Here is a 24,168-nt window from a genome sequence, read left to right on the forward strand (position 1 = left end):
GTACTCATGTTCACTATCAACCCAATTCATAATAATATGATCTCACGGTTCTTGAAGGACTGCCATCTGTGAGTTCTGAGGGGCAAGATGCATTGTGACGTGGCTGCAAAGCTCTATTTGAATATGACCAAGAAAAGAAACGTAGCAAACACTGGAGTTCCTCTGATGCTCAAGTATCGATGAATGATCATGATACAGTTTTAGCGTAACTTACTGGATCGTAACATTGGTAGGTAGAGTCAAGTTGAACCCGAAAGAGTTCATTTGATAGCGAATCGACATTTGTTGCTCCAGTCCCACAAGCATATCGATTGGTCCATCTCGCCATGATGCTAACCACCGGTCCTGGCTCAAGCGTTCCAGAATTTTCCATCTTTTCTCAAAATTGCTTCCTACCGCTTCCCAGTTCCACAGACAGTTTCTCGCAGAGTATGACCGCACAATTTCGTTTGTTTCAGAATGCAGCCTTTGGTGCACGTGTGTAGAAGAGCAAAGTTGTTCATGTTCTTCCTCCGTGTGAGGGAACAACTTCAAGACATAGACAATAGCCTCCATGGCTCCCATAATACTACTCGGCTGAGGCATCATCCTGTTCTCGAACCTCTTGAAAGCTCTCAGCCAGGCTTTTTGTACTGACACAGATGAACGAATTCCAAAAACGAACTCATATTTGTATTCAACCGAATGGGCCATAGCAAACAACAGCTCGTTCGTTGTATCGGCCCAATCTTGAAACCCCTTTAGTACCTCTTCGTACGGAAGCGACATCTTTTCCACACCGAATGCTTCATTCATGTGGTGCCTTGTCTTGGGTAACAACGACCAAAGAAGAGTTAATAGAGACCCTGAGGACCTCAGCATAAACCTCTTGGATACAGAGGCATGTGACGACGTACCATCTTGCCAAGTTGCCATTGTAATATGATCCGCCTCAGTTATGCCACGTAATAGTAACTGAATTCCCCGTTCGTCCTCGAGGTAAGGCTTCAACTTGGCTTCGAATTGCTTCCATGTCTTCCAAAGACTGTTTTTTGAATCGCTCTGATGACGGCAGATATATGTTGCAAGTTTCATCAAGAAAGGCTCTGCTTGCGCCCGCAACATTGGCTTCGCATTCTCTCTTCCAATAGTCAAACGCAAATCTTCTATGAGACGTCTCTTTTGTTCATCCAGTTGTGTGTGATCATTGGTACTAAAAGGTCTGAATCTCATGTTTTTTGAGATTTCGCCGGTGTCGAGATTCATGATTGATAGATCACAGGCACACAAAAGACGGTAAGTTGAAGAGATACGGGTTGGTCTTAATACTGCGTATCCATCGATGCCATGAAGCCAGAAAAGAACGTCATCTTGTCGTATGTGGTGGGAGATGTTGATTTGAGTGGCATCTCGATACACACTTCTTCTGGTAATAGGAGATGGCGAATCGGGGATGATCAGCGTAGCCTTCATTTCTGGGCCGTCCTCGCATTCAGGTCGAACGAATGACTTCGCAAATTTGCCGTCCTCAGTAAAGAATCCGCGAAGATCGCAAACCCTGATTGCTGTGACCTCTAGAAATCCGCTCCGAGAATTGATGCGGATATCACAGGGAGAGGACAGTTGTAACGAGAGGGATCCCGTGTCCAACACGACGTTATCGAATATTGACTTCTCATTTTCCTTGATTTTTCCAGATTTGACGAACCTTTCGTAAAGATTATTTTCGCTTTCCGATGGGCGGAACGGCATTCGTATGTCTGGAATCCAAGATGGTAGAGTGCTCTGTCGAGGTCGGTTCTCACCTGCGAAAAGAAGGACAGCCATCCCAAGGCCACATCTCTGCGTCAAATATGCCGCAACACCAATGCTGACTTCCTCCACTGTAAGCCTGTAGTCGGGAAAGATTGGCAACGTATTCCACCGCGAGACTAAGCCCAGCAGAGCAAATACATTGTCTCGTGGATCCTTGCATAAACAATTGCTGGTGGCGACCATAAGACCGAAAAGATTTTGTAGAGGGCAGATTGTAGCTTTGTCCCGAGTGATAATCCAGGAACAACGGACAAAAGGGGTTAATATTCCCGAGAAAGGCCAAAGAGTTGACTTTGAACCACAGTAAAGCGTTAGGGCTCTGCTAAGCACAACTTCCTGGACCACCCACAACCTCCGAAAGTACGGTCGGCTGAGAAGCTTTATAATAGGCATCCGGCAATCTGCGCAGACTTCACTTTCCTCTCCACTATGACCACAGTTGCGATGAGATATTGAGTGGAAAATAGCGTTGAGTGCTCTATCGCTGTCATCAGCTGCTGGGCCAAGGTATGCCAAAACTCCGATGGCGGCAGCGTATATCTGTGGCATAAGAGCCACTTGTGCGTTCCGCTCCTCTTCGTCGTCCTGGTTGATGCAAAGAGAATCGACCCAGATAGACCGAGAGCCTCCGCCAATCAATTGAACGCTACGAAGAGCGTTTTCGCAGTTCCGAGTAATAGGGATGATATCCCAGTAGGGTCCAATGAACATTGGCCTACGCCTGATAGAGTCTCCGGAAAGGTCGGCCCAAGTGTATGATAGGGCCTCGTATCTTGCCTTATTGAAATTCAACTGCACACTTTGAAAGCTTCCGTGGAGAGGGCTATCGTTGTCCCCTGGATCCAGTTTCAATATTCGTATCTCTTGGCTGCCCCACAGGATTGGGTAGCATCTTAAAGGGCGATACGAATCTTCGGCGACCGAGGGTTTTCTTCGCTTCGTCTGTGGCTCTTCTGTCGTCGCGAACTCTTTCAAAGGTGCGCCTGGCCCCTTCAAGAGAGATTGTATTCGCTCGGAGCCTGACATTCTTCCAAATGAAAAGTTAGAGCCAAGACTTGAGCTAGTAGACGCATTGGGTGGGATTTCTGGTTGAGAGTCGACGTAATCGACGCATGCAGGCCATTGGAGATTATATGTAGAGCTATTCCCAATGACAGGAGCTTTTCTAATTTTGAGAGAAGTATCGAATTGGAGGTCCTCAATTGATGCTACTCCGTAGCAAAATCGACAACATGGAAGGCCATCGCAGACCACGACATCAGGCCGAGCGCACCCGCGTTCATGCCATCGAGACATGGTGAGCTGCAATGAAGTGGAGTTGAAAGTCCAAATCGGTAGCTGTGATGTTTGTTAGAGAGAGAAGAAATACATCTTCGCGTTGCCTCATTTCCATGGGAGAAAGCCACACTTAACATGCAATCAGCCTTGAAGCCTGATCGTCCACCTGATAAGAAGGGGGTGGGCTGAGGATGCATATGTATGTACTCGATTGTGGCTGCGCAACGGCTTAGCCGCGACCGAATTATCTTGCTATTCGTCGCGGTGGTCCTTCAGCTGCATGGTTCTGGCAGTGGCTGACTGGTAAGCCCGCATGAGGTGATACATAGAGCCGCAAGCCCAGTCGCACTGCCTCCTTGAACAGATACACAATCGCTCGCAAATCTACAACTTCATCCACATGAAAGGTAGTTGTAGAAGGCTACTTTGAAGTATCTCCTTTCGGGATGTTTTGCTTACACATAACTTCAGCGTTGAGCACGTCAAGGATTGGATCCCTGTCTCTCACTGGCTCATTTATGGCCTTGACCCGCGTGGACTGGAGGTACACTCAAGCACAGCAATGCAAATGTGGATGATCGAAATTCACTAATCTGACAGAGAGGATTACAGAGTAGGTTCCGTTATTCTTTCTGCCCCATCATCTACGCGTTGAAGCGTCTGATAGCACGGGCAGTCTGATTACCCTTGGAACCCTCAGTATCAAGAACAGCAACGCTAAGCTCAGGGAGGCTGAAAGTGAAAACACCATCGGCGTTGGCTACAACAGTAGTAGTGTTGCTAGCGACAGTAGTCTCACCACCGTTGAGGGGATCGTTGTGCGCAAACGGATCGCCGCTGGGGTTGGTTAGGACAGTCAAGGAGGCAGTAGTGCCAGCAGTGACACCTTCAAACGCGAGGTTAATATCAACATCAGCGTTGTCGGTAGTGTTGTACACGGCACCCTTCCAGATCAAGCTGCCCTTAGCCTCGTTCTTGCCAGCGACCCAGTAAGCAGGGCCGAAGTCGCCGACGGTGGGAAGGGTGTGCGACAGCGGGTGTGCGGCAAAGAGCTCCCAGACGAACCAACTGGTTGACCGCGTAGTCAGCGCCGAGTCAGCGGCGAACTGAACGATAGTGACGGCCCATTGCCAGCGGTTCATGTTGCGAAGAACGGGAGCGTAGAAGGTTCCCGGGATGCGGTCGGCGTTGCGCTCATAACCAATGAGGGAGACGGCCTCGCCGACGGTGCCGATCCACCAAGGGAAGGGCATCAGGTCGCCGTCCCAGCCGGTGCCGCCGTTGGGGTGCGTGGCAGCGACCTCGCCGACAATGTGGCCAATGTCGTTATCGAAACGGTCAAATTCGTCGACGAGAGCGTCGGGGGTGCGGTAAGGGTGGTAATCACCAATGCCAGGGGCAGGAATCTCGAAACCATCACCGTCGGTGGTGGCGCCGGAGGAGATGACGGTGATGTCGGGGTACTTGGCCTTGATAGCCTCCATGAACATGGGGAAGCGGTACTCCTTGTACGAGGTCCAGCCGCCGGGGTACCCGGCGAGCCAGTCCTCATTGCCAATCTCGACGTACTCGAGCGTGAAAGGCTCCGGGTGGCCGAGCTCGGCACGGCGGGCACCCCACTTGGAGTCGACGGGTCCGCGGATGAACTCGATCTGGTCGAGGGCGTCGTCAATGAAGGGCTGGAGGTCTTCCTTTGCGGTCACATCGCCATTGAGGGCGAGGCCGGCCCAAACGCCGATGACAACGTCCAGGCCCATGTCCAATGCCCACTCGAGGTACTCGACGAGACCGAGGCCGTGGGTTTGCTGGTAGCCCCAGACGCCCTGGAAACCGGGGCGGTTCTTAAGGGGGCCGAGAGTGTCCTTCCAGTCCCAGTAGGTGCCGTTGTTCAAGCCCTCCAGCATGTTGCCACCGGGGAAGCGGAGCAAGCTCTGTCTATCAGTCAGACGCGTGTTCTTGTTGTAATTTGATAGGATTGGGCAAGATTCTTACGGGGTGTAGTCCAGCCAGAGCCTCGGCAATATCAACACGAAGACCGTTCTTACGGCCCTTGTAGGTGGGAGGGAAGAGGCTGATCAAGTTGAAGTCCAGCGAGCCGTCGGCAGCGCCCTAGAAGCGAGTCGTCAGTATATGTGGCTCAGCTTGGAGATATGTAAGAGGTTCATACCGCAGGATCAAAGGTAATGGCAAACGTGTTGTTGCTGTTGGGAGCATCCTTCTCAGGAGTGAGCTCAACCTCGTGCTCAACCCACTCGTCGGCCGATGCCTTGGACTCAATCTCGACAGAGCCAAACACGTCCTCGTTGAGAGCGGATTTGAGGCTAGCAGTAAAGACACCGTCATACGAGCCCTTGACCCAAAAAGAGCCAGTGTACTTCTGCACCTTGACGTCCATGCCCCAGTAGCCATCGTTCTCGAGGCCGATAGCGCCGGAGCCGTTGCCCCCAGCGACGTTGACGGAGACGGGGAGGGCGGCAGAGAGGGGCTCGGTGAGGTTCTTGAGGGTGAGCTTGGCGCCGTTGATGGCGTGCCAGGCGTCGAGGGAGACGGGGAATCTGGGGCTGAATTGGAAGGCTCGGTTGCGGATCAGCTCGGCATAGATGCCACCATCACCAGAGTTGTTGATGTCCTTGAGATTGCAGATGTTAGTTGGAAGACCTCCGGGCAAGAAACTGCATTGATTCACAAACCTCATGGAGGAATCCGTACTGGTGGCCACTGGTGGCATTGCCACCGGATGCCTTGATGGAGACATCGACAGCAGCAGCCGAAACGGCGTAAGTAGCGGCCAGAATGGCCGACTTGAGCGACACCATGTTTGCTTCCCTATTGCTTGAGATTGAGGTTGCAATGACGCGAGGGTGTCAAACAGAAGGAACCATCAAGTCGGCTACGAAGGGGCATCCTCTTTATAAGGAACCCCAAGCTCCACGGGTACACGATGAGCTGATCCCCAAGGGACTCAATGGACCGGGGAGAATGTTGCCATATTTGCGTAGCATCGCATGCGAACCGGGTGGAGGAAGAACATGTGCTCATTTCGCCCGGATGAACAGGGCCTTTGGAAAAGATCGCCTCGCAATGAACCGGTGTTCCTGATGTGCCTGATCACCCCGCATCCTGCTCAGATAAGGTGGTACCCGGCGTGAACGTCTCTTCGCCCAGACGGCAGAACCCACATCGTGAGCGTCGCTTGTCGGTGGCTTCAGGACCGAGGACGAGCAGTCTTGGCAAGATTTCGCCCCGCGGACTCTACGGATACCAGGGGGGGCTTCTTTGCTTCAGCTCGGTTGATATTTCGCGTCTTCATCTGCGAGCACTGAGAGAGCAAGGGTCTATGGTCCGGAGCAGAAGTAACAGCAGCTTGGATTGGGTGTTTGCGCACAAGTTGTGAAGAGTACCGTTACATCGGCCGCGCACCGGTTGATGTCTGAAGCTTCGCGCGCGAACGCGAAAGGAGGACAACGTTATTTAACCCCCCCTTGCAAGCTTCCCCTCCTCCGCTCCTGTGGGGAAATACCTGGAGGACAAGGAGGAGGACATGGTGACAAGGGCAGAACTTTTGACTTCTTGAGATGAGAAGAATGAGGGGAAGTTGGAGAAAGAGGGAGCGGTCCGCGGCCTGGTCTGGGATATCCCCCGGATCCACCCTCGTCATCTACCAGTTTCCGAGCGTGGCGATGGCGTCCTCTCATTCGAGCGCATCAACAACAATATCGGGGCTCTCTTTTTTACCGCCAAAGAGAGTGTGTCTGCCCCATGTGCGCGAGCACATTGTCCCTGGCGTTAGATGAGAGCATGGCACGCATCATGACTTGATCATAGTGTATTCGGGTTTTGTGAATTCCTGATGCCGGTGGGGCAGCAAGTCATCAACAGTTCAACAGTCATCAAGTCCTTCCCATTACCTTAGCCTTACATACCGTATGCCAACACCCCGCAGTAAAGCCTGGGCTCTTGAGATTGGGTTGGACCGCTTCGATGCAAGATGTAGCATCATCTCTGGGCATTCGCCTGGTAGCTCATTTGCCGTTTCTTTTCACTTGCCACGAGCCTCCGCGTGTGTGAAAGGGCAGGTCAGGGTTTCACTCTTTCGATCTCATTGCGCGAACATTCGCTTGTCTGGCATCTTTGGTCAACTCTGCTTCCTTCTCCGTTTTCAACTCGGCCTTAAACTCTCTTTCGCATATGATAAGACCGGGTGTTAGCTAATAGCAAAGTACCTTACCTTAATTAGCATCCTTGGGCGAAGCCAGAGACACGGCTTTGCTAGCATCACCCGCTTGCGCAGGAACGTGGAGAACTGCAGTAGGTCAGCTAACAGGATACGTCCGAGCTCAGTCCCAGTGGACATTGATTCAAGCCCCTCATCAAGCAAAGCCGACAATAGGTATCATCATGTAAACTAAGGGAAGCCGGTTGCGGAAAGCTTATCCATGAAGTACCATAGCGAAGTGAAGCCAATCGTTCTCAAAACGCGAGTTTGTGTTCAATGGCTAGTACAATAAGAGGCTGTTTTCTCCGGCACCAATGCGTCATAAACGATATGTTATGCTCAGATTCGGCAAGAACAGGTGTTATGTACCCCAAATTTTGTCTATGTCCACTTCAGAAATCCTCTCACGAGGTGCGCGCAAGTGCTCATCGTACGTGAGTACAGGACCCATGCATTTTCGATAAGCTTCCAAGTCCACGACCGACCATACACTCGAAATCTTTCCATCCTCGAGCTGATAAATGACAAACTCCTCGAAGAAGACGCCTTCGCCATTAGGCTTCGCGCCTCCCCATTCCTTGACGGGGGTCCCCGTGAACTCGATTCTCGCCGCGATCTGCTGCGTCTCTTCAACCGCGATGACGGGGTAGGCACAGAATTCGAGGCCCTCAATCGCATCTTGGCTCTCGCTGATCAGAGGTATGTACTCGGCAATCGAGAGCTTGCGACCATTGTGCAAAAGCTCCGGCTGGCAAAATTGGTCAAAGTCCCGTTCCATTGTCTTTTCATTGATACAGTCAATGTATCTTTTATAGAATTCCTTCAGCTTCCCCGCCGTCATAGGGGCCACTGCCGAGGCTTTTGGTGGAGGTAGCGAAGCAGGGACTGTTGAATATTGGCGATTGGACATTGCGTCCACGTCCCGTAACGACCGCCAACCTTTAACACCGTCATCCCGTATGAAACTAGCAAGGACGATTTCCTGGAACTCAAAGACCTCGTTGGAGTCCTTGAGCGTCGTTCTGTTGATGAGACGGGCGAAGAAGTCGTTATCGTTACTGAGCAGAAGCATATCGATCTTCACCACATTGGTGCTATTTGGTCCCAAGGGTTCATTCAGGCGCCTTACGAAATTTGCTTTCCAGTCACCACCTCGTGAGCCAGAAGGCATACCTGTCGTGTCGATGAGCCACCCCAAACCGGTCAAGTCTTTGCCGTCGTTGCATATTGCGATGACATCACGGAAAGTCTTCTCGCGCGTTTGCTTTTCCGTCAGCCATGGCTCGTGATACTCCATTTCTGAGCAAAGACCTGGGAAGCTGAAGGTTGTGTTTTGGTATCGTGTTGAGGAGAAGTTGCTTCTTATTTCATGAGATCGACGACGCGCCCTTTGACAAACATGGTGATTACCTAAGGAGCGGCTTTCTTACTTGACTGCGGGGTTGATGCCGAAAATGACGGAAAGCACTTCCGTCGGCGGCGCTCGGATAAGCGTCGCCATCAACCCGGGGAAAGCTCTTGATTGCCCCTTCACCTATCCCTTGACAGCCGGTTCTTGTCTTACAACTTCAAATTCTTGTCACTGCTTCGCGGCGGAAGAGTCATATGGCCCATTTCACGGTTTCTCAGATTTGAGATGGTTTGCTACAGGCGGTTAATAACTGGATGAACATACGTCATAGATTGAAAACGAAATCCTGGTATTCAGTAGATAGGGCATGCAATGATGAAGGGTATATGTTGAATGCAATGGCAGTTCTCTCCCAGCCTCATCCGTCATCAAGATTAAGAACCCTCAGTGCCCTCAATGTGAGTATACCAAGTCCACAACGCAGTCGCGACGGTAACAATCTCCCACCTCTCCCCCAACATCCCCGTCAATCCCGAGCCAGCAAACGAGAACTTTAGCCCCTTTGTCAAACTCTTGTAATTCGTCGCCAGAATAGCAACAATCTCATGCCCATCGCTCGTGTATCCAGCTTCCCTCTCTCGCCTACTCCCTCCCGCGCCCTCGGCAACTTCATTCAACCTAACCAACTTCCACCCATACGTGCCCCCGTGAGCAAGCTCAGAGAACTCCCCGCCACGACTGCCCCTCCATTGAAACCTCTCCGTCCTAGCCTCCGTCCCGGTCTCTTTCACCCCGACGGTCATCGAAAACACGCGGGCGGAACTTTGATCCAAGCCCCACGGCACCCCGGTAATCTCCGTCTCAAACCCGCTCGTCTCGCCGCGTTCTTCCTGGGGCGGGATTACGATGGTCGCAGGCGTCTGAGCCTTTGCGGCCCACCACTTGCCGATCGTCGCGAGGACGGGGTGCTTGTCCGTAGGCCCATCGTGGAGGATGATTTCTCGTCTCTTGGTGCGCCAGCCCGCGTGCGGCGAGGCGGCGAAGAGCCTCTCCTCGTTGGAGGGACCGAGGATAAAGGTTCTTGTGAAGGCCCATTGGAAGTAGCAGTTTATCGTGGGCGGGAATTTGTGTGTCGCGGCTGTGAGAGTTGTGGAGGACGAGGGCCCGGCTTCGGTGTGAAGGTTGTCTGATAGGTTGCCATATTCTGGTAGGTCATCTTGGGCGGCGCTCGGCACGGCTTCTTCGTAGGATGGAGGAGGTGCTCCTAGGCTAGTATCTTCGGCGGAAGAGCTCACCGGTTCCTTTTGCTTTTCCGAAGGGTAAGACATTGTTTGATCTGGAACATTGAAATGAGTTCTAGAGAGAGTAACTCGACATGATCATCGATGTGCAGACCAGGATGTCTTTGTAGCCCCATTCTCGTCGTAGGCAGCGAGCACAGCGTGCAGAAACTCTGATACCAAAGTCCCAAATAGCGGATCCTCTGCTCGATTGCATCACCAACCGTGGCTGTGGACATGAGAAGCCTATCATGATCATCACCAACAGCTCCGTAAGCGGCGCATGTCACTACTAAGCCACAAATATACTGTCTCTTTACGGCAAGGGAGCCCACCGAAGCTGACAGCCGGAATCCACACGGCATGGGCAGCGCCGAAGAACCGGGTCGGGTCTGCCGATAATAAAGCGGGGCCGATGATTGTAGAAATCCGAGAGCGTAATAAACTGCCTAGAACTATCGCAAAGGATGGTTGATATCCATAAAACCGGCCACTTTTCGTCGTGAACCCGGTCGTGGCCGATTTCAGTCTCATTTTGTTGCAGCCTGACATACGATCATCAATTAGATGCAGGGTATTGGCTTGGCAGCTGAGCCGTGCCGCCGATTTACGCCCCCTGGTCTTTGAACAGTTTCGAGGCCCCGAAAATACCTCGAACACCATCCAGGGCCTGACGGATAGCCTGGTGATCTGGTTGTGGTTCTTACTCAGAACATCCCGGTTGACAGCTCAAACATCCAGGACATGGCGTCGGGAGTTGACTACTCCTTCACGGTAGTGTCCATCAACCATCCTACTTGAAGGAGACTGAGTAATTGGACTGACGGAGTTCCCTCGTCCATAATCTTCTTTGAACATGAGCTGCCCACATTCCGCCCACATAATGAAGATCTCCCGCGCTGCTCCGAGCCCATCATCCAGGCACAGACTCATAGTCACATCCAACTCGGCTTAATCTTGTCCTGCTTGTGTGCCATTTAACTGGTGCTCATTGGAGTTTTCAGCGAATGACCTTTCCTCAGAGAGGCCCTGGGCACCCCGGTTCGTCTACAACACACGCGCCATGCACCCTCTTGGCTCTAGTCCAGGCACAAGAACATGACGCTAAAAGCTGACCAGCGTGGCAGCGCAGCCAAACACCCCAACGAACGCGCCGCCTTTCCCTCTTTGACCATCTCTCAGCCCTTCCAGTTTAATTGCACCTGTCCACGCCGCGTCCTAAGCTTCCTTTCATCACCCTTTCACCACGTTTTCGCACGATCCTGCAAAGTCGCAATGAGTCGAACGCCACCCCCGGATTGGTTGCTTTCTGATATCTCAGCTCCTTCAAGCCTAATTTCAACCGGGGAAAGAGCTGAGAAGCTTAGAGAGTTGTCAAGACTCAAACGGCGTGTTTGATTGTTCGAAAAATGGTGCCAGGGTCGCGTTGAACGACGCCACGAAATGGTCCGCCAGCAAAGGGCCCGCGATCCTATTGCCATGCTGCATTGCGACCCTGTCCCGTTGCTTCAACCCAGGGGTCCAGGCCCGCGTCGCCGCTTCGATGCGGGATGCGGGATTGCGAATTGGGAAGGTCAAAAGGAGGAAGAAGATTTAGCTAGTTACCCTTCAAAATGTCATCTGCATCCTGTCCCACGCTCGGGAGTTTCTGTCAGACCTTCTTTTGTTTCTTTCAACTATTGATCCCTTGATTTCACAAACATTCTCGTCCTGGCAACGACGATTGTGTGTGTCGTTTGCCAGTTGTGCCGGGCATGCAGCAGATGATTATAATTGCGCCGCCATCGCCTCTTCTCTGAAAAATCACCACTCAGATTCTTAGTCTCTAATCTTGTTCTTGAAGACTCCGGATTTTAATTCCTCTCAAGCAAATACGCGAGCCGTTCCCGACGATGAAGCCATCTACAAACGCCCTGTGGGCTACCGTCGCATTGGTGGTATCAGGCATATCCACAGTCGCAGCCCAGACTTTAGAAGAAGCACTCAGCAAGCAAGCGAATCTGACAACGTTCCGCGAACTGGTCAAGGTAAGAGAAGAGAATAGCGACTCATGACTACACGCTCAGATCTCCAACGCACCTTCATCTGCGGGCCCAGGTCCGAGACATATGTCTCTTGCGCATTGCATGCACAACAAGCAACTAACGATCGGACCTCGGTGCCTTGGCGAGCTTGCGATGTGGACTCAATACTTGGTTGAACCTCCTCCATATCCAGTGTAATTGTAGCTGACAACTTTCACTGCAGGATAACGCAGACATCTTCTCAAATTTGCCCAAATCCGGCGTCACGGTAAGGCTCACCCTATTTTCGCTCCCGTGCCCCATTTTCAGACCAGTCAAGGAAAAGACATTTGATGCATACCATCCGTCTGGATCATAACCCTTCAGCAACAGCCCAGCGCATAGACGTCAAAAAGCCCTGACAAAATGCGTAACGTAGTTACTGACCATGTTACCAACGCTAGATCCTCGCCCCCAGCGACGCAGCATACCTCAAAGGCCAAGGCTGGGACTCAAACAAGGACGCCATCGCCATCGCCCTCCAATACGGCATCCTCGATTCCAAAGTCGCCTTCAACGCCTTCTCACCAGGCGACTCAAGCATCATCTCCACCCTGCTCACCGACGCGCGCTACTCCAACGTGACGGGCGGCCAAACCGTCCTCGTCACAAAACAGCCTAACAACGATGTAGTCATCACATCAGGCGTCGCATCCCGCACCACGGTCCTCGAGACGGACGTCCCCTTTGACGACGGGCTGATCCAGATCATCGACAGCCTCATGGTCACGCCTGCACGCCTCGAGACCACCGCCCGCGACGCCTACCAGGATTTGACGGCATTTCTCGGCGCGCTGTACACGGCCGACCTTGTCGCCGAATTCGCTGAGACGCCTAATGTCACCATCTTCGCGCCGAGGAACGCTGCCTTCCAGCAGGTCGCGGGGACGCTCTCCGGTATGAGCAAAGATGCGCTGCGCCGGGTGTTGCAGTACCACTTGGTACCCTCACGGGTAGTGCAGGCGTCTTCCCTAAAGAACGGGACCGAGTTCGCGACCGCCGCTACTGGGAACAAGAGTTTGGACATTACCTTGTTCAACAACGACATCTTTGTCAACTCGGCACGGCTGATCCAGACGAATATTCTGATTGCCAACGGCGTAGTGCAGATGATCGATGCAGTTCTCAACGTCGACGCACCCAACGCCGCCCCGAACGTGACGGCCGTTTCGCAGTCGCCGGTCTTCACGGTCACAGGAACGGTAGAGACGGGCACCGCGGCGCCTACGCCGTTCGTTTCTGCGTTGCCTTGTACGGCGAGCTGTCGCGTCACCGGCGGCGGAGGCGGCAGCGGGGCCGGAGGGACGGCCACGGGAGGGGTAGCGTTACCCAGCTCAAGCACCGGAGGCGTCGCCGCGGCGCGGTGCACTGGTCCAGGACTAGTGGGCGTTGCCGCTGCGGGGGCTGGATTGAGTTTGGCCATGGGGGTATTGGGAATGGAGGCCTTGGGTGTCATCGTCTGAGGCGGATTGGCTATGGAAGAAGAGTGAGGCATGATGGACGCATTGCATGGATGGACAGGGAAGGGATAAGGTACGGCCGACGTCAAAACGGACGGTAAGATAGTTCGGGCGAGGGGGAGTCGGCAGGAGGAGGAGCAGAGAGGAGGAGGGAGTTTACTCGCGTGTTTTACCGTCCGTGGAAGAGACGGCTGGGGCGGTGTTTGGACTTTGGGACTCTGGACAGAGTAGCGGATGCTGAGATACCCGTGCTTGATTTGAGTGAGGGAGCGAGCGGTCGGGCGGCTTGCCAAGCTCGTTTGCTTATTCCTTGGCTGCTTACCTTTCTCACTAACCAGTTGTTTATCGTTTTCGTACCTAGACATGAGGTGTCGAATTGGCTTTTGATTATCCGCCCTATACGGTTTCCGTACCATCGCGGGGTCATAGGATTTGCGTGAAAACAGTGAAGCTTCGATCGACAAACATCTCGCTTGGCATAGTTGATCGGTTCCCCGGCCGCTACCTTATCATACGATGCACCTAGAGTTTCGCCAGTTTACCCTTTTTCAATGAAGCTTCGGTCGAGGTGGGAGGGGGCTTGTTGATCAACAAAAAGGAGTCAAGTGAATAAGGCTTTTTCCGCTGTGGCGGGGTAGAAGCGTTCCAAACGAAGCGGAAAATCGTAAAACCATCGTGACCAGGTTCGGACTCAAGGGGCATGGCCTTTCGACGAGTGTCTTGTGTAAGAACTGCCCGCTTCAGCTTGACTTGGAGCTCTTATCCGTGCGCGCTGCTACGGCTTCTTCACAGGCTTCTGCGCAGAAGAAGAGAGCCCACGGCGTAAGTGGGTGCACAATGGACCGGACGGGCCATTTCAAATGAGGTCTGGCCGTGGGGGATGATCCCCTGACTCTGTTTTGATCCACGGAGCAAAGGTGAGTTTAAAGGTGTTTAGGGCTGTTTACTGGCTTGGAGGACCCGTGGGGTTTGACCCGAGCTAGTGCCGGGCGTCACCGAGACAGATGGGCCATGGTCCATGGTTCAGGAGAAGCACGCGAGTCGGGTTCCTTGCCCGTATGCAACACAAGATCTGGCTCTGCCCAGAGTCAGTGGTTTTGTGGGTGGTGTAGCGGTGGGGGTTGAGCGTTACTGGTGCGGAATGCGTTTCCTCCGGCGGGATCTGCTACAGCAGGGTAGTGGCTGCCAAGAATATCGCCAAGGGTGAGGCGACGAGAAGCTTCACGGATGGCGGGGGATGTAAGCGGCCGGATTGGTACGGATGTGATGTGAGTATCCCAGGGCAGTGACAATGAGGCTCTGGCGAGATGAAGGAGGGTGGGATGAGGGGGGGAAACACGGGAAGAATGGAAGAGACGGAGGAAAAGCACGGAAAAAGAGGCCACAGCACAAAACACAGTTGATCTACTTAGTCTTTAAGCCTCATACGCCCAGCCCGGTAGATAGCCGGCGCGAGTATCACTCATCGATATCTTGTATCGTGTGTGTTGTCGAGGATGGCCTGTCTTCAAACTTCAGACAGAGACTGAATTCTCCCGATTTGCACCGAAACAATAACCCAATCAACCGCCAAGCAACAGAATGAGGCCCTTTCCTTACCCTCTGAAATGTCGCCGCACTCTGCCTGTCTAGCCTCGGGAGGGGGCTGCCCTAAGCCTCTTCTGTATTTACCTTGGTGCACAGATCTGGCCTATTCCCAAGTAGTAAGAGGGTCGTAGAGGGGGGTGCCCTTGCATGATGTCCGAGTTTAAATCTTGCAGCGTCCGGCACCCAGGATGCGCGGATGCTTATCTGAAGATGTGAGGGTTGTCGTGTTTCATGATGGCTTCATGATTTGGGAGCACAAACTTGGGACGTGTGTGGGCATGGGGGTAACAGCGCGCCGCAAGAGACACAGAACGCCCGCCGCCAAGGGAATAACGAGAGCGAATGAGCGGGACCCGGCCTATTTCGTGAGTTGCCTTTCGACCACAGAAACTGGCCCCAGAGGGCAAAGGAGGGAAGAGGACAATGCAACTCTTAAAACCCCATATGCTCGTCGATCCCGCCGGTCGTGGACGTTCTTGAGTCTCTTTTCTCAGGCTTCGGCGAATTGCTTCCAGCCCCATTATTTCCCTTCCTTTCAGTGCCCGTCTCGGTCTCGAGACTTTGAGCTGGCCTCGCCGATAGCTGTGCTATCTGTTTCTTTTCTATTCTTTGAGGAGGTGTGATAGTTCGAAGGAGACGCGGAAGTTTGCGCCGAGAAGAAAACGGGAAACAAAAGACCTCGCGAGCAGACGATCAAGATGAGATTCACTTGGTGGACTTTGGCCTCGGCCGCCGTTGTGTTGGCGGCGCCGGCTCCCCAGGCTCCGGGACAAACGCCAACTCCCACGAGCAGCGGAACGCCGACAACGCCCAGCGCTCCCAACGGAACGGTTCCTGGCGGCAATGCTGAGGCATGTGCTCAGATTCAGCCCAAGGTCCAACAGTTTCTCATGGCGAGCCCGAAAGGTACGTTGTTGTAAGAGCATGCCAGCTACCTATGCTGGGGGAGGAGGATTGCAACTATTACGGCGGGGAACGCTAGAGATTCCCCAAGATCCTCTACAAAAGTGTTGGACGTCATGGTGTAAAGCAATCACAAAAGCATATCCGCTAACAAAGTTTGCCCCATTCAATAGCAACACCCCAAGTGCCAGCTCAGTTGGCCTTTGACTGCCTCCAGACGGTGCCAAACAAGAAGGGCCCGGCCAAGGACCTGATCAAGAGTTTGAAAGCCTACGTGCAATGGCAATCCACGCTGTCATGGCTCAAGAACCCGCCGGCGTCGTATATGTTACCGCCTACCGATATCGAGGGCGGCCTGGATGAGATTGAGAAGAAGGCAGAGGCCGGCTCGTACAAGAGCGAATACGAGTTCCAGCTTGCCATTTTCCAGCTGATTGCTTCGGCTCACGACGGTCACTTTGCCTTCCGTGGTGATGTGTTCAAGGGCTTCAGCTTCCGCAACAACCTCGCTGCCGATATTGTGTCGGTCTCGCGCGATGGTATTGAAGTGCCTAAGCTGTACCATCTTGGTAAGTCCCAACGCTAGCCCTTCGATCAATATGATTGTGATCAAGCACTGATTTTCCACAATAGCCCAGCTTGATGGCAACTCCACCGCCCCCGCCATCGTCAGGATCAACGGCAGAGATGCTGCCACCATGATTGCAGACCTGAACCTGAAGTTCAGCGGTTACCAGGACCCCGACTCTCAATGGAACGCCAACTTCAAGTCGTACGCGTCGAAGGAGAGCTTCATCGTCGTCGCCGCCTCCCTCGCTTTCCAGGGCCCCAAGGTGACAATCACCTACGACAACGGCGAGGAGCGCTCCGAGGACAGCTTCGCTCTCATCCGCACCGGCGCAAACTTCACTGGCGTCAACAGCGGCGAGGACTACTACAACAAGTTCTGCAACCCCGATTCGCCCGCCAAGCCCCAGCCGTCGCAGCCTGGCATGAAGCCTAACCAAACGACGCCGACCCCGCCAAAGACTTCAGGCCCGCCGCCCCCTCCTAAGCCGACAATCGAGGGATACCCCTTCCCGATTGTCCGTGATAGCGGTGCCAACACCACATCCGGTTACTTCCTCAATGGGACGGGATATGATGATGTTGCCGTGCTCGCTGTTTCGTCTTTCGCTCCTCCCGACTCCATTGACGCTACTGAGTACTTGACCAACTTCCAGAGCACCGTCGCCACGTTCTTGAAGAAGAGCAAGGACGCCGGGAAGAAGCGTCTCGTTATTGATGTCGCTGCCAACGGCGGTGGTTTCGTCGTTGCTGGGTACGAGCTCTTCGCTCAGGTTTGTCCCCCTGTCCCCCTGTCACTTTTCCCTCGCTAACCTTCATGATAGCTGTTCCCCGAGGTCAATCGCTTCCAGGCCAACAACTTGCGTCTGTCCGAAGGTCTCACTACTCTTGCTCGTCTCTCCGCTGCCATTCCTGCCAACTTCACGCCTACCACACCCGAGGAAAAGGATGCCCTTGAGGCTCTAGGTGGCAGCTCCATCGTCAGCAACCTGCTCCCTGGAGGCGTCTACACGCCCGATGAAGCCGCCTTCACGACCGTTGACCAGATCTTGGCACCGGTCTCGCTCAACGGTGACACCTTCACTGCATACCAGCAGGCACCACTCAACCAGACCGACCCCACCTTCAACCTCACCGGCGTCGGCAGCAAAGCTAACCCGCCCCCTCGCGTCTTCGACCCTGAGAACGTGGTCCTCTTCACTGATGGTACCTGCGGCTCAACCTGCACGATCTTCTCCTATCTGATGATCCTCCAAATGGGCATCAAGACAACCGTCATCGGCGGCCGTCCCCAATCAGGTATCATGCAGTCCATCGCTGGTGTCGAAGGCGCCCAGGTCTTCGCCTTCAACGACATGACCACCGACGCCAAGGCCATCATCGCCCTCACCCCCAAGGACAAGAAGGAAGAAATCATGAACGGCGAGCTCGGGGAGCTGGCGAAGGGCTACGCCATCAAGCGCGCGACCACGCCCAAGAGCGCCGGTGCCATCAACGCAAAGAACGCCTACAGTATGTCCGACGCCAGGACGCCGCTGCAATTCCTCTGGGAGCCGGCCAACTGCCGCATCTTCTACAGCCGCGAGATGCTCTTCAAGCCTGATAACGCGTGGAAGCGCGTCGTCGACGCCACATGGAGCAACCCCACGCAATTCTGCGTTGCGGGCTCTCAGGTGCCTGTCACGAAGAATGCTACGATGGATCCCCTGTTCAGACAGAGCCAGAACAACACCGGCTTGCCTGGTGCTGGCAAGAGTGCCGCAGCTGAGAGTATCTCCGGTGCTGGACTCAGACTCGCGGTTCTCATCGCGACGTTCACGGTGGCGATTTTGGCCATGTAGAATTCTTGACGTTTTCTTTCATATTTCAATCATCGACTGCGATGGCACTCGGATGGCTTAGAGACCTGATAACAGGACCGTTTCAACGGCTGAACTCTCCCCCTTCGGTTCTATGACACTTCCATGACAGAGTTTGGGGGGCCATTATTTGGGACCACAGCAACGGGATTATCCGACATGATGTCGGGTAACCGCATGTTCGGCACTAGGATCCCTGAATTGCCGTAGAGTTGAGACGAGAGGGGGGAAGGTAGAGCCTGCTTCAATAAGCGCTGGGCCTATCTGCTTCTGGAAATGATTCAGTAAAGTCTATTTGGAGTTTGGTTGGGCAGCGGCGCATGGATTGGCCACATAGACTCACATCTTCCGGGATTGGAGGGGGATGATGGCATCGGGGTCGTCAAACAGAAGAAAAGATTTCTTTTCAGTCAACAGCTATCTCATCCCGTCTCTGTACGTGAATAATTCTTGCAGTCCAACGTTGAATACTTAATCTTAGTCTCGAATAATAGCCATCAAATGTACACACTCCCAATTGTTGCCAAAAGCCTGCTGGCCGGCGAGTCCTAAGTCACAACAGCTACCAGGACACGAATACATGATACTAGGATAACGATGCTAATGATTGGTGCATACTTCTGATCAAGAACTTCTTCAAATCTGATTGGCAAATGGCAGATTACTGGGATATAGATCACGGCACAACATGCCGGGGAAACAATTGTCGGATCTACATGGTATCTTCGGCCAGCAGTGATCGGCTCATAAAGTGGTCATGTGCAGTTGCCGCCAAACTTTCCACGGAGTCCGGGACTCGGGTTCTCTCCAGAAGCTGGAGCAAAGTTTCTTTCCCCCAAAACTTCGTGAGAGACGAAGCACGTGTTCCAGGTCACATCGGGTCTATAATCCTTGGAAGCTTTCTTGCCATGAGACCTTGAGGTTTCATCACATGCACCTCGTACTTGATAGGCTACGGGTTCTTGCTTATTATCAAGCTTAAGTAACCACGATTGGACTACGAATTTGTCATGAACTCATATAGTTGACCATGTCAACAGCAGTCGTCAGGGTTCCTTGTCACACTTTTCCGTCTTTGCAAGTCATAGCCGATACTTTAGCCTCATTCTGGTCTTGCGGGCGATATGGCGCGCCCTGGTCAGTCTGTAATTACCAGGTTCATTGTGTTTACTCATATCCAATTTAACATTACATCTAGAACATTAGGCTGAGCCATCGCCAATTATCAACCCTATAACCCATCCGGAAACAACGAAGACAGAAGAAACGCAACGATCAACCAGGTAATTATCCTTAGCATCTCGTCACTCCTCCAAAAGTCCAGCTCACAAAGAAGACGTAAACGCGGCAAGACTCAAAGCCCACGCACATCCGTACATCAAGAAGCGGATCTTGTGCAGCCGATCCCACTTCTCAATCAGCCACCCGACCTTTTTCCTGTCCAGCTCCGATAGAGCCACCTTGTCATCCAGGGCGATGAGGCTGTTGTTGGTGGGCATGATGACGACGAGCGTGTACGGCAGGATGCAGATGCTGCAGAGCGCCGACATGACGGCGAGCCTGCGGGATACGGGCGATTCGCTCAGCGCGAAGGCGGCCAGGTGAAGCGTCGCTGTCACGCCGGTGCCGCCGATGATGTATCTCTGGTGCACGGCGTCAGTACTCATCACTCCTCTTTTGACGGCGAATATTCATCTCGCTGATGATGAGGAAGGGTCTCACTCACAGAGGCTTCGTCGAAGAAGAGTCTCCATACTTTGATCTTCTGCTTTGAACTCAGAGTGCACGCGCCAAGTTGATCTCTGATGATAGGAAGAGGCCCAGTGAGAGACAGCCCGATGTTTCCAAAGAAGAGTGATGATGTGACGAGGAGTCCGCTGCCGAGGGCGTACGTCGCTGGCGACGCCTTGCCGAAGGCTGCGAGATAAGCTGATACGGACATCTTGCCTCCGTACTGGACTGTAGACTAGTATACAATAGGGTCGACTCTTCGAGTTTGATATTCCGGGGAAGCTCTGCTCGAGTCGTGTTCGCTCGCCGATGGGATGTTGTTTGTTGTTTGAGTGCACAGACTATGAGATCATTACGAGTTGAAGTGAAAGGGAGGCTCTGTGATTGTATTCATTCTTCTCCTCTCCTTCCTCGGATTCCCCCCCTTGGGAGCCGGTAGCTCAATCCCTTGGGGCGGGATTGGCGCTTATCCCGACGTGGGCTAGACGCTGACAGTGTCTTGCAGCCTCAACACAAGTTTAGGCGCACCGCCTAGACGGGCTGGACCTTCTCACTAACTGCGTACGGTCTTAGTCGAGCGCCACAGTGCCTTAGTATGCTAGCTTGGACCATGAGCGTTGGGGAGAAGATTGTCCAAGATGTCCGGAGTGAACGTTTCAGATCAAATGAAATGGTCTTCAAAGACGTGAGCCTTGACTGTGGTGATGAGTCCCGGGCTGTTAAGCTTCAACACCGCATGCTTGGCATCGTGGCTCGTCGACGAGGCGATGCTGCCTACAGGCTCATGAACTTCTGCGCGAAAGCCAATGGATGCTTGAAGTATGTGTCTACTTTACTCACCTACGGACCCGTCCCGTATGCTTAGGCGGCAGTGGACAATCTTGCACGTTTCCAAGGCCCAAAAGACCGAACAGAGTCTTGATCCTCAAACCGAGACCCGATATCGAAGATATAGGCTTCCCAAACTTCATGTTGCAAGACTTCCCACCTTCAAATCCAGGATTTCTTTCTCAGCATTTCCCGTTGTACATCAGCAGGCGACATCAGCATAATTCGCTGGGTCGCAAGAGAATGCCGAAGCTAGCATGAAAAAGCCTAGGGGCGCAAGAGGGTATCAGAACTCGAGGAACCCAAGATCTAATGATAGAGACCAAAAGGCGCAGCTCTATTTTATGCCCACATGTACTACAGACTCGATCTAATTATGTTACAAAATACTAAGGCTATACGACCTCGGAGCCGAGTACTACTTTCGCCTGATTTCGTCAGCATGTCCTCAGAGATTTGTTTTACATCGAAGACGCTCTAAAACCTTTCCCTCAATCCCGGTGATTCGAAGCTCTGTCATCTAAATAGTCCAGTTCCCGCAACGGAATGCTTTCCTCGTTGCCGATCTTCTTATATCCCTCTTTTCGGGCCCTAGCCCACTTCAAAGAGCGTTTGATCCCAAGGACAATGCACACCAACAACCCAATGAAGGCGATGCCAGAAACCCAGGCTCTCCATCCCCTAAAACAGCATGGATACAGCGACATGTATATGCCAACTCCCCACTGCAAAAGATTCTTTCTTTCAGGATGGTCTGGAAAGAGTCCCTTCCTTACAAGCTGCTTCGTAGTCGGACCCGTCGGGCCGGAGACGTAACGCTTCAGACCAAAGTAGGGTACGATCTTCTGACGTGGATGGTCGTCGGGGTATTGGAAGTCTCCCCATATGCCGGAATAGTACAAGAAGGATGTAAGATTGATAGAGGCTTCCGCCCCGGGTGGAAATATGCTCGTTAAGAGTGACGTTTCGGGATCGAATTTATAGTAATATGCCGAAGATACAGGATCCCAGATTTGACCTGCGTCACAGTAGTCTAACAAAACCGAGTCGTGAACGTGATCGCTGATCGGATGCTGTCATTACACAATGTCGATAGATGGGACAGTATGGCGTATTACTCACCCAGGAGATGCCCAATTCGCGTGAGAACCCCATGCGCTGTAAACTATAGGCTAAGACAACATTAGCTGCGTGGTTGAGTTTGACCAAAAGATCGGAGGAAGTTCGTACCCGACCATCTTCCACTGATAGGTCCTTATCATCCCACTTGTAGGCAGAGCCCGAAGAGTGTTGACTGTAATAGACACCGGTAGGTTTCCCGTCGTGGAACCGAATCATATTGTGCTCCCTGTCCAAACAAAGGTCAGTGAATACAATCTCGTGGGTACGAATCTGAACATGGAGCTGACCAATCACCAACATGATCGCCAAAGTGCATGCCATGCTCAGTGTCTTCTATCAACCCACTCATAGGTGGTAGAACCTGAGTGATGTTTGCCCCTTGATCGTACGAGTAGAAGTAGAAGTAAAAGGCATCTAGATCTCCTGAGCCTTTATCGACGGTGATCACAACGCAAGAGGTGGCATTGTGGAGTTTGCCCGTCTCATCTGGCGTCTCTCCAAAGAGCCAGGTAGGAAGACTGGTGATGTCGCCGTTGGCAGTTAGCGAAACTGGGCCGTTGTTCCAGTAGTCGTTTAGCATAGCCAAATTATCGAGATCGAGTTGTGGCAGTCCTCTGATGGGCTCCATGTGCACCATCGGCGTGGTATGGCGGACATGTTCGAGTATATCTGCCGGGCGGAATGGGTCGTCTGAGTGTAGCCATATCAGTGGCGCTAGTATGATAGTAGGTCAGTATCGGCATGATACCTTATTTTGCCAGGTGCAATCTCTGGGAATCTTTCGAGACAAGTGAGGGTAGTGGAGATGTTCTCTTACCGTGGTTAATCACGAAGTCTGGTACTACTCTTCCGACATCGCGATATGTGAATGAGGAGCCGTACTCATTGGCATCTTCTGGGATGGATAATGCAATGGAAAGAGAAACGTTTGATAGTAAAGCCAAGATACTCCGCCAGGGACATGTAAAAGGCCATGGGCGTGCCATGCCTACGGCAGACCTTATGCGCCTTGGAGCGCTGGCCGCACAGAACTTCCAAGTCGACCTTGGATGTGGAAAGAATTTTCGGGTGTGTACTGACGGCGTGAAACACTCGGTCGTCGCTCAACGGTACCGTTGCAGAGAATGAGAGACTGCAGAGGAAACTTTTCAAATCCAGGAACGAGGCACTCCTTTCCGTCTGAGAGAAAACAAAGACCAGATGGTCGAGTTTTCCTAAGATTCTTCGGCCCGTAGAGGCAGCTCACTGATTTGACAGCCTGATGCTGTGTAACCGCACGCGTAAAGATATTGATTAGGAATCCCTGAAAAGCGAAAGGGTCAATACCGCCCTCCCTCCGTCTTTAGAAGCGCATATTGAAGCACTGTGAACAATGCTCAGCTGCATTCTACCGGACGGTAACTGATTGGTTCAGGGAGTCAAGCGCAGGGGTGTTGGACAGTTGGTTCGAGTCTGTACAACACTTGGCAGAGCTGATGCGCGGGTCGGCGCCGCAGCTTATTGGTAAGGATTGCTCATCTCAGTGACAGACATGTGTTCAAGCTCTGTTCATTTCTGGCCTTTGTTGAAGTAAAGCGCGGATATCTGTTAGGGTAAATACGTACTTTTGAAAGAAAAGAAGAGAAGGGGGGTCAAGTCAATGGTCAAATGTGTAGTTGCGTGAAACGAGACCAATGCTTCGCGACGAGAAACGAAGTGTATTCCTTTGTTGGAATTGTCTACTGGATGCGGTCGCATCCACCTCACACCGGTATCCCAGTACAGAACATGATTGGTAGCCTGCTTCTCACACCCACCTAAACATTCATGTAGCGACCAAGCCTTGGTGTGTTTTGAGTGGCTTCCTCTTCTCGTCCTTCGCCCCCTATTGACTTGGCAGGAAAATGTCATTGCACAGTCCTATCTTACATGTCTGCTATTTGACAGCCAAGCGGTGTCACAGCAGACAATATTCCTCAGCCGCTTCGCTGTCCTACACATCCTCACTGGCACTTATCGGCCCCCCTTTCTCTAGAGCCAGACCGTGGGCAGAATTCACACTGTTACACACAATCAAAGCCATCGCCGCCATCTCGGTTCCGCTTATCCGGCACAGTTCTTGGTATTGGATAGCCTCGTCCCAAAGGTTG

General features: G+C 52.7%; 9 protein-coding genes across 9 annotated transcripts; 2 read left to right on the plus strand and 7 right to left on the minus strand.

The window, feature by feature from the left end:
* Window positions 1-210: 210 nt before the first annotated feature.
* Window positions 211-3,090, minus strand: CTAM01_15355 (heterokaryon incompatibility protein; the record flags this gene model as incomplete). The annotated part of the gene is made up of 5 exons (XM_060531352.1): window positions 211-1,250; window positions 1,476-1,688; window positions 1,785-1,870; window positions 2,147-2,607; window positions 2,776-3,090. The coding sequence occupies 5 exons, from the start codon at window positions 3,088-3,090 to the stop codon at window positions 211-213; spliced, it is 2,115 nt and encodes a 704-aa protein (XP_060374053.1).
* A 626-nt stretch (window positions 3,091-3,716) lies between these two features.
* Window positions 3,717-5,888, minus strand: CTAM01_15356 (alpha-L-arabinofuranosidase; the record flags this gene model as incomplete). The annotated part of the gene is made up of 4 exons (XM_060531353.1): window positions 3,717-5,003; window positions 5,065-5,181; window positions 5,240-5,701; window positions 5,763-5,888. The coding sequence occupies 4 exons, from the start codon at window positions 5,886-5,888 to the stop codon at window positions 3,717-3,719; spliced, it is 1,992 nt and encodes a 663-aa protein (XP_060374054.1).
* Window positions 5,889-7,649: 1,761 nt separating this feature from the next.
* CTAM01_15357 (SnoaL-like polyketide cyclase) lies at window positions 7,650-8,585 on the minus strand (the record flags this gene model as incomplete). Its single annotated transcript, XM_060531354.1, has 1 exon — window positions 7,650-8,585. The coding sequence occupies one exon, from the start codon at window positions 8,583-8,585 to the stop codon at window positions 7,650-7,652; it is 936 nt and encodes a 311-aa protein (XP_060374055.1).
* A 488-nt stretch (window positions 8,586-9,073) lies between these two features.
* Window positions 9,074-9,967, minus strand: CTAM01_15358 (uncharacterized protein; the record flags this gene model as incomplete). The annotated part of the gene is made up of 1 exon (XM_060531355.1): window positions 9,074-9,967. The coding sequence occupies one exon, from the start codon at window positions 9,965-9,967 to the stop codon at window positions 9,074-9,076; it is 894 nt and encodes a 297-aa protein (XP_060374056.1).
* A 1,844-nt stretch (window positions 9,968-11,811) lies between these two features.
* CTAM01_15359 (fasciclin domain-containing protein) lies at window positions 11,812-13,445 on the plus strand (the record flags this gene model as incomplete). Its single annotated transcript, XM_060531356.1, has 3 exons — window positions 11,812-11,946; window positions 12,167-12,211; window positions 12,387-13,445. The coding sequence occupies 3 exons, from the start codon at window positions 11,812-11,814 to the stop codon at window positions 13,443-13,445; spliced, it is 1,239 nt and encodes a 412-aa protein (XP_060374057.1).
* A 2,282-nt stretch (window positions 13,446-15,727) lies between these two features.
* Window positions 15,728-18,340, plus strand: CTAM01_15360 (peptidase S41 family protein; the record flags this gene model as incomplete). Its single annotated transcript, XM_060531357.1, has 4 exons — window positions 15,728-15,935; window positions 16,106-16,501; window positions 16,566-17,272; window positions 17,324-18,340. The coding sequence occupies 4 exons, from the start codon at window positions 15,728-15,730 to the stop codon at window positions 18,338-18,340; spliced, it is 2,328 nt and encodes a 775-aa protein (XP_060374058.1).
* A 1,343-nt stretch (window positions 18,341-19,683) lies between these two features.
* Window positions 19,684-20,300, minus strand: CTAM01_15361 (uncharacterized protein; the record flags this gene model as incomplete). The annotated part of the gene is made up of 2 exons (XM_060531358.1): window positions 19,684-20,001; window positions 20,085-20,300. 2 exons carry the CDS (start codon window positions 20,298-20,300, stop codon window positions 19,684-19,686), a joined length of 534 nt encoding a protein of 177 aa, XP_060374059.1.
* A 1,108-nt stretch (window positions 20,301-21,408) lies between these two features.
* Window positions 21,409-21,981, minus strand: CTAM01_15362 (uncharacterized protein; the record flags this gene model as incomplete). The annotated part of the gene is made up of 3 exons (XM_060531359.1): window positions 21,409-21,598; window positions 21,647-21,865; window positions 21,914-21,981. Coding segments are annotated over 3 exons (477 nt in total), but the record flags the coding sequence as incomplete, so codon positions are not given.
* A 54-nt stretch (window positions 21,982-22,035) lies between these two features.
* CTAM01_15363 (uncharacterized protein) lies at window positions 22,036-22,676 on the minus strand (the record flags this gene model as incomplete). The annotated part of the gene is made up of 3 exons (XM_060531360.1): window positions 22,036-22,089; window positions 22,148-22,265; window positions 22,327-22,676. 3 exons carry the CDS (start codon window positions 22,674-22,676, stop codon window positions 22,036-22,038), a joined length of 522 nt encoding a protein of 173 aa, XP_060374061.1.
* Between the last annotated feature and the right edge of the window lie 1,492 nt (window positions 22,677-24,168).

Source organism: Colletotrichum tamarilloi, assembly GCF_030869305.1.
Source record: "Colletotrichum tamarilloi strain Tom-12 chromosome Unknown Scaffold_159.1, whole genome shotgun sequence".
In the NCBI taxonomy this organism is placed as follows: Eukaryota; Fungi; Ascomycota; class Sordariomycetes; order Glomerellales; family Glomerellaceae; genus Colletotrichum; species Colletotrichum tamarilloi.